Source organism: Parus major, chromosome 23, assembly GCF_001522545.3.
Source record: "Parus major isolate Abel chromosome 23, Parus_major1.1, whole genome shotgun sequence".
NCBI lineage: Eukaryota > Metazoa > Chordata > Aves > Passeriformes > Paridae > Parus > Parus major.
This window is the reverse complement of record NC_031791.1, coordinates 847,299-856,379: the sequence shown is the minus strand read 5'-3', so window position 1 is coordinate 856,379 and position 9,081 is coordinate 847,299. Positions and strand designations below refer to the sequence as shown.

Here is a 9,081-nt window from a genome sequence, read left to right as displayed (position 1 = left end):
GAGAGGCAGCTGCAGGGAGCCAGAACGGGCAGAGTGGTGCAGATGCTTTTTTGGCTCTTCAACTTTTCCAGTTGCTGCTTTTTTGGAGCCGTCAGTGGAGAGAGGAAAAGCTCTGGGATGCTGCTGGGAGATGAAAAGCTGCCACTTTCTGCATCCTGCCTCCCAAATCTGCGGGGTTTAAAGGCAGCCAGCTTCACCTGAAGGGATCCTGGTGAGGTGAATCCCCTGCTGAGCAGCTCAGGACTGAGCAGAGGCACAGCTGGAGACAGAAATCTTTTGGTGAGGGAACTTGTTGCAGCAGCTGGAATGGCTGAATAAGCAGAGGAGGGCTGCACGTGGTGGCTCCATCAGAACTCTGAGTCCTGGCTGAAGTGGGGCACTTTGGGGAGGAGGAAAGGAGATTTTCCCTGATGTGGCTGTTGGAGGTTGAAGGGAAGGCTGGGGTGGTTTTCCATCCCCTCCCTGGTGTGGAGACTGTGCAGGCTCTGGGTACCAGGGAGTTGTGGTTCACCCTGCACCTTCTGCAGTGGAGGGGTTAAAGAAGCCCAGGGAAGGAAATAACTTCAAATGTCACACTCAGCTTAAAATGAGGCTGACTCAGAAATACAGTGTGAGGAGTTTTAGGGAACAAAACAGAATCATTTCCACATCCTCTGCGTGTCCAGGCTCCCCATGGAAGGGAGGGTCCTCCTTCCTCAGCTCTGAGAGGAGAAATGAGCCCAGGAGGTGCCTGGCTGTTTCCTTTTGGTGCTGCTGGCTGTGGGAATGCTGCCTTTAAAAACACCATCCTTCCTGCTGGCAGCCTCAGGATCCAGCTCTGACACATCAAACCTTCACCCTGCATTGCCCAGGGACAGGCCAGAGCTCCTCCAGGATTCACCCTGAAGAATGAGAACTTCCCTTCAGAGATTTCAGAGATTCCCTGAATCCCTGAAAAATCCATTCCCTGAAGAATGAGAACTTCCCTTCAGAGATTTCAGAGATTCCCTGAATCCCTGAAGAATGAGAACTTCCCTTCTAGAGATTTCAGAGATTCCCTGAATCCCTGAAGAATCAATTCCCTGAAGAATGAGAACTTCCCTTCAGAGATTTGGCCAAAATAAAGTGAACACCTCAAGTCTTCTGCCTGGGATGTGTTTGAGTGCATTTTGGGGAGAGTTTCTTCCCCCTCTCTGGGTCATTATTCATTTTCCTCAGCAGAGCTCTCCACTGATTTAATTCATCCCCCACCGAGTTTTTAAACCCCAAATTGGCTTTATTTGTTTGTCCAGCATTCCATCTCCTGGTGGTGTTGGAGCCTGAGTGTTATCAATGAGTTCAGCAAATGTTTATCCTCCTCCATATGAACAGCTCCAGGAAACTTTACTTTGGAAGCTTGATGTTTAAAAAGGAGGGGGGAATCTGGGGACGTGGCTTTTTGCTAATTAAGGAGGATACTGCCAGGGGCTTGTGATGTTGGGTTAGTGAAACACACAGCTGGAGGGCAGAGTAAGAGCTGAGATGAGAGGAGGAATTTCAGACCAAAGTAACCTGCAGGTTCTGATCCTGAAACAGAGCAGCAAACGCTGCTGCAGACACGAGACAGGAGCGCTCCGCGGAGGAAGGATTTGGTTTAAACTGTCATTTCCCCTCAAAAGCCTGGTTCTTATCTTTGTTGGAGAACATGCTTGATTCTCTGAAGCCCCTTCTTCCCCTTTGTTATCGTTTTTCCCAGGGATTGAATCAAAGGATGTTCAGGTCAGTGCAATGCTGGGCTGGAACTGCTCAGAGCCAGGCTGGGGGGGTGCGAAAAATCAGCTTTATTTAAAGCACTCCTTGGAAGCTGACAAGTCCCACTCTCTCCCAAAGGACACTTGTAGGTTTAATTTTTCCTCCCAGCTGGAGCCAGAGGGGCAGGAGGACAAAAGAAGCTGGGATGTGTGTGTGTGTGTGTGTGTTGGGACTTGCACAAGCACTGCCCCACAGCCCCCAGGGGAAGCTCAAAGATGCCAAAAGGAATTGTTTGAGTTGGAAGGGGCTGCTCAGAAATCAGCCAGCCCATTGCAGAGCTCTCTGAAGAAAGCACAGTGGAGTTTTGATAGAAGATAATAAAATGTCATGGATTTGGTCCTTGTGAATGTATTCTTTTAATGAATGGAATGAAAACCTCTGTGCAGTCCCTGAGATCGGTTTCTCCCTGAACTTAGGGACAGATCAGCTTTGGCCTTACGTTCCTAGCCCATTTTAACAACCATTCTGAAATAGGGATGCTCTCAGAAAAAGGCTGGAAATTCAGGGATGGAGACAGCTTTCTACAAATCCCATGTGGTTTGCAAGGCCAGGGTGGAAAGTGTGAGATGTGCCAGGTTCTTCACCAGCAGTGATGAGCTGGAGACTTCATCCAACCTCTGGATCCAACCTAACCCACTCCCCGTGTTCAGTGGGAATTAAGATTTTATCATTAATGACCCATGGCTTTAGCAGTGAGTGGGAAACTCCCATCAATTCCCAGAGCTCAGGTTTGCAAATCCTCACTTGTGCTGACTGTTTTCATTCCCTTTTCCCCTCCCAGATGATGAAGTTTGCCTGGGATAACTACAAGCAGTACGCCCTGGGGAAGAACGAGCTGCGCCCGCTGACGAAGAACGGCCACATCGGGAACATGTTCGGTGAGTGGGGCTCAATTTACTGCAGGATTTACTCAATTTTACTGAGGATTTGAAAGTCACAAGTCCAGGGCAGTTTGTCTCTCTGGCACAGCTTTGATCTCGTCCCTCTGGCTGTTGCAGAGAAGCAAAGCTCTGAATCCCCGTGCTGGAGGTGACCTGTGCGTGTCCAGGGCTGGGAATCCCAGCCCTTGAGCAGCTCCCAGTCCCAGCCTGGCTCACCTCTGAGCAGAGCTGGGAATCTCAGCCCTTGAGCAGCTCCCAGTCCCAGCCTGGCTCACCTCTGAGCAGAGCCAGCACCAAATGTGCTTGGGAGCAGTGCTGAAATCAAAGTGTCTTTATTAAAACATGAAGCCAGCCCGCAGCTGACAATGCTGCTATTTGTCTGAGCTTGTAGGCTTCAGGACCCGACCAAATTGAGCTTTTTCTCTCTCATTTCTCCACTGTTGAGCAAGATTTCCATGAAATCTTGAGCAAGAATTCCATGAAATATTGAGTGAATCAATATTAAAAGCTCTTTATACTCTGTGCTAACTGGCTTGTATAATTTTACTCTTTAAAGCAGATTACCTTTTTTTATGTGAGCCACTTTCAGTGCTATTCCCCTGCTCATTCTGGTGGGATACTTGTTGTGGTTTTGGGGTATTTTTGTGGCATTTGGGGATATAAATTGTCTTTTTGCTGCTCTGCACTCAGAGAATTTCCCTGCTCTGCTCCCTAATGTGCCTCAGCATCCCTTCCCTTCCCTTCCCTGCCCATCCCTGGGGAATTCCTGCTGTGCAGAGGGCTCTGGGCTCCTTTCCAAGGGATCTGTGTGCAGAGATGATCTCCTGGAGCTCCTCACCCAGACCAGGGCACAGCAGAGTTCCTCTGTGATTTCCCCAGTGCAGAGGATGGGACTGAGGCTTTGGGGAACGCTCCCATCCTCATTTGCACTCTGTGGGTGTCCAGGTCCTTCTCCACATCAGCTCCAGGACCTGGGGGGGAACTTCCAGCCTGTGGAGATCTGCTTTGTGTGAAACCCAACCCTGATCCTGCTCAGCTTTGGGGGCTGAGATGTGGGGAAGCAAAGGTGGGGATGGCATCAGGTGTCTCTGACACCTTCAGCCTGGAGAAGAGAAGGTTTGGGGTGACCCAATTTTGGCCTTGCAGGACCTGAAGGAGGACAAGAATGACAGAGAGACCATTTCCCAGGGTGTGGGGTGACACAAGTGTCTGCAGACTGGCAGAGGGCAGGGTTAGATGGGGTATTAGGGACAATAATTTGCTTTACTGTGGGGGTGGTAAGGTCACATTCACAGCTGGGCTGCAAGGAATCCCCCTGAACCCTTGGGGAGGTTCAGGGAAGGAGCTTCGGGATTGCCAAGGGCTGGGTGTGAGCAGCCACTGCCCCTGGCCAGCCCCTCTGTGCCAGGAGAAGATTTGGGTGGGTTTGGCCTTGGCTTTGCTCTTTCAACCCCCTCCAGCAACAGCCAGGTTGGGTAATTGAGAATTTGCATGGGGCTCAGCAGCAAGTTGAAACGTTTTGCAGCTCTTCCACTCTGGTGAGCTTGTCAAAATTCCTCAAAGGAGTGTGCCAGTAAACAGTCAAAAATATTGAAAGCTTTAAAATGCATTTATCATGCTAAAACAATTGACAGTACTTATGCTTGTTTGTAGTGTGCCTGTGAGCACTCTCAAGGAAAAATGCAGGAGCAGGAGGATTTGCAGACAATTGCAGAAAAGCAGCTCCGTGGTACATTTCAACCTTTCCATGGGCTCTTCCTCCTTCTGAGTGTGCCTGATAAAGGAGGGCAGCATCAGACAATCCCTTGGTGCAGCCCTCTCTGTCCTTTTTGCCTTCAGAGATGTGAGAAACGAGGACAGGGCACTGTGTGGCCTTGCTTTGTTGCCCATTCCCCCTCCTGTCACATCAAGTGTCTTTTTATTCCAAACTCCAGATGGAAAGGAGGCAAACTGGGTGCTCTCCAGGCTGGAAATGTCAATATTAAGCTGAGATTTCTCTGCAGCTGCTTCCATGTGGGAGGGGAGGAACCTCTTTGGGGCTATTTTTGAGTGTGTTTGTGTGCATGGGAAGCAATCAAGTTCCTGAAGGGTGATTAAATTTTGCTGTTGTGGATGTGCTGCTGCTCACTTGGAGCCTTCAGTTTGGCAGCCTCAGCCTGGGGGGAGCTGCTCTGGATCAAATATTCCCTCTAGTCCAAGCAGAAATAAAAATGAACTCTGAATTCTGCTCCTATGGAGTGTCCTGCTTCTCCTGCCAGCCAGGAGAGAGCATCATTGCCCATTTCCCTGCCCAGGAAGGAAAACTTGGATCCCCAACCCCATTAATCTCTCCAGAGATCCAACTTTGCCACTAACCAAGCATTTCCCAGCTGCTCCACAGGCAGAATTCCCCTCTCCTGGACTTTAATCTGGTGACTTGCTCTCACATTCCTGCTGGTGCTCAATGTTCTCCAGCTCTTGTTTCTAAGGCATCTCTCTCATCAAAGCCTCTCCCACGTTTCTGGACGGAGTTTATTCCCACAGAACTCCTGTGATTGCTGTCATTTACAATCACTGCAGCTCCAGAGCCCTTTCCTTAAACCCACAAGCTGTGCTCCTTTCATCAGCATTAATTATTCATCAGTGATGCTTGTGATCAGAAGTGCCACGCTCAACAGCCCAGCCCGTGGCCTCCAGTGGGGTAAAGACGGTTCAGGCTTTGGGATGTGGGATGATTTCCCTGGAAATGATGCCCTGGAAGTGCTCCACGAGGGTGGGGGGATGATCTCTGCTGGAACTGGAGGTTCCAGTGCCTCCAAACCGGCTGCACGGCTTGGGGGGGTGTTCAGGATGTGAAAAATGAGGTTGAGATCATTTTTATAGAATTTAAAAGTTTAATAAAAAAGACAATTAGGAGATAAAAAATAAAGTGTACAGGTAGGGCTGGGTGTGTCTGCATTCACCTCACTGATAAAGGATTGTCCCTTAAAAACAGAACCCTGCTCCATATCCAGAAATTCTCATTCATATCCATAAATTCTCATTCATATCCATAAATTCTCATTCATATCCATAAATTCTCACACATATTCAGACATTCTTCTCAGGATTTTTGGGGTTCTTCTGTTCAGTTTTCTCTTGCCCCCTTCCCAATAGATCAATCCTCTTGAGATTTACATTCCCTGATCCCAGAAATGCAATAAATTCCTCCCCCAGAGCTCTGCTCACTGCTGTCTTCATCTGGATAAGATAATTTACAAATGCAGGAGTTCTCCAGCTGTTTTTTTTTTCTCAGTTTTTGGGTTATACAAACAAAAGAAGTTTTTATTTTAATACTATGCCATAACCTAACATCTATGTATTACACCACTATTTCTAAATTTCATCAATAACAGAAATAAAGAAAACTACATTAATACAACAAAAATTTCTCATTCTGATACACATAACATTCATTTTAATATTTGAGAAAAGCCAACAATATCAAATGTATCTATACAAGGATTATCTGCAGGATTTCCCAAGGAAAAGCTGCAGGATTTCCCAAGGAAAAGCTGCAGAATTCCAGGCACTTGCTCAAACCAAGCCCCAAACCTTCTGCTTTAGGAACATTTAAGGAAAATGCCACAGCTGAGCTTGAAGCTGGAGATGTGCAGGTGCAAATTCTGCTCCCAGTGCTGATGCAGTTATTATTTTAACCCTTGTCAAGCAGCTCAGCACTGCTGGAAGGATTAAATTCAGCGATGTTTGCAAATGTTGTTTCCCTCGGAGCGGGGAGGGCAGCTCTGTGTGTCACAGCCCCAGAAATGCACCTGTCACCAGGAGCTCCAGAGCACTGCATTATTATTCTGCCCACTCCCCAGCTCTGTCAGAGCCACTTATTTTTTCTGACAAAATGTTTTTAAAATCCTGTTAGCTTTACAGAGCTTCTGTAGCTACGGGAGAGTGAGCTGGCATCTCGTTCTGCTCGTGCATCAGCTGAATTGTCACTTACATTTTGATTGCACAGTCTTTTAACAATGATAAGGTGAGAAGCCTGATTTTCAGATATCTCTTGAAGTGTGCAGTGCTGGCAGCAGAAGAATCTTTCTTTGACTTCTAACCTGAGCCAATTTGCTCTCAAATCAGTGACAGCAAATAAATATGGAACCTTGCTGTGCTGTTAGGTGTTTTTCACCACCTAAATGCACGTTGTTTTATTAATTCTAGTTTAAAAATAGCAAGCCTTAAGCAGGTTTCTCCCCTTTTTTCCTCTTTCCCCACTCGATATCATGCCTGGAATCACGAGTTGCCTCGTTGCAGCCCTTGCTCCTCTCAGCATATGCTGAATTTCTGCAGCGTGGCGAGGCTGGTGGCAATCCAAGTGACAATTGTCACAGGCAGGACAGTGCCAGGTCAGAGAGCTCTGCCAGCAGCTGGACTGAGAGGACAGGAGGTGTTCACACCTTATCCTGCAGCAGGGCTCTGGTGTTGCTCCACGTTTGATTGCCTGGTGACAGGAGAAATTCCTGGATAAATCCGTGGTTTGTGTGCCGGGCTCAGACTCTGCCCTGAGCTTTGGAGTGACAGGAGGTCACTGGCCTCAGCTGCTTGGAAATGGGGCTGGTTTGGCTCTTCAGGATGAAAAAAGGGATGAAATGGCTGGGGAAGAAAAGCAGTGAGCACAGAGAGGCCTCTGGAAAGGACAGAACCGATTGTCCTGAGGTCCAGAACCTTCAGGTTTGTTCTGCCTGGCAAATCCCACCGCACTTTGTCACTGCTCGGTGGCACTGTGACCTGGCTCAGGTCTGGAGGGAGATTCCAGGAATCCCACTGGAAATTCCAAGAATCCCCACTGGATTTAACACCCCCATGCTCCTGTGACAGCAGCTTTTAACAGCTCTGGGGTGCTGGACCCCAAAATCTCCCAAGTGCCAGGGTTAGTTCCTCCAAGCACCCAGCTGAGCCAAACATTTTCCCAAATTTGAACATCTCCTGCTTCCTCCATCCAGGATTTAGCAGGCAGCAAACACACCCACCTCAATTAGAAGCAACAGGTCTGTGAATATATAACAGAGGAGAGGTAATTGAATGAAAATATTAATTCAGCAATATCCCAGCTAGCCAGAAGAGAAATGGGAACCTCCAATTGTGCAATCACTTACTGCACCTTTTCTGTCTCTGGGTCTTTTTTCCTGTGAGCACAAAATTGTAAAACCCTGGAGAATCCTTTTATGTGATTAAAATAATAATAATAACGATAATAATATTAATATTAATATTAATATTATAATAACGTTAATGTAACAATAACTATAATAATATTGAAATAATAATAATAATAATAATAATGATGATGATGATGATGATGATGATGATGATGATGATGATGATGATGGCACTCTTAATTTCTGTGATGAATTATGCCTGCTGCCTGTTGCACATGACAGTGGATGCTTGGCTCCATTAAAGAGAAAAACACCTTGTAATGAAGATGTTGCTGCAACTCTGTTGTTCCCTGCCATCATCATCTTATTTTATTTTCTTTTTTCATGTATAATGTTCCCCAGATGAATCATTTTCAGGAGGGCATTTTGAATTGACTTTGGCTTTTGCTGTCAGTGGAAGCTGAAGCAACAAACTTATTTCCTGGCAGCAGGAATCAGGGAATCAGGATGTCCTCCAAACCCCAAACTCACTGGAGTCTGGCTGATATTAATCCCTGTTGTGGGCTTTTATTTCCCCTCTTTTGAGATCACTCCCAAGCTAATTAATCCATCAGGAGATCTGTCCCCACTCCACTCTCACCTTGCTGGCAGTCGTGGCTCAAATTAGGCTCTGCCTAAAACCCACACGGGGGTTTAAGCTGATCACGGTGGCTCAGCTGACTTCTCAGCTTGAAATATTCATTTCAAAAGTTTAAACAGGGAAAAAAACCCCAATGTTTCACCTCCAGCCCTCCTCAAACACCTTTTGTGTTTCAGCATCAAACCCTGGGGCTTCGGCATCATCTGGGGCTGGGCAGGGACTGCTGAAAAAATGTCATTTGGAGAGAGTGGGTTCATCTCAGATTTACATCTTAGCAAAGAGATAAAGTCAGAAAGGAGAATTGGCTGGAAAAACTGGGACCTGAGAGCCCAGGCTGGGGGAACTGGGAGCCCAAAGTGGGGGATTTGGGAGCCCAAAGTGGGGGATGTGAGAGCCCAGACTGGGGGGATTTGGGGTCACAGGGTGGAGGATTTGGGAGGCCAGGGTGGAGGATTTGGGAACCCAGAGTGGAGGATTTGGGATCCCAGAGTGGGGGATTTGGGAACCCAGACTGGGGGATTTGGGATCACAGGGTGGGAGATTTGGGATCCCAGAGTGGAGGATTTGGGATCACAGAGTGGAGGATTTGGGATCACAGAGTGGAGGATTTGGGATCCCAGAGTGGGGGATTTGGGATCCCAGGGTGGAGGATTTGGGATCCCAG

General features: G+C 47.5%; 1 protein-coding gene across 1 annotated transcript in view; it reads left to right on the top strand.

Annotated features, from left to right (window-relative positions):
- The first annotated feature begins 2,450 nt into the window (after nt 1-2,450).
- The window catches only part of LOC117245466 (peptide methionine sulfoxide reductase MsrA 1-like), a 14,056-nt gene continuing 7,425 nt past the window's right edge, over nt 2,451-9,081 (top strand). Inside the window, 2 exon segments of the mRNA XM_033519632.1 lie at nt 2,451-2,462; nt 2,552-2,648. Coding sequence (XP_033375523.1) covers nt 2,451-2,462; nt 2,552-2,648 — 109 coding nt within the window.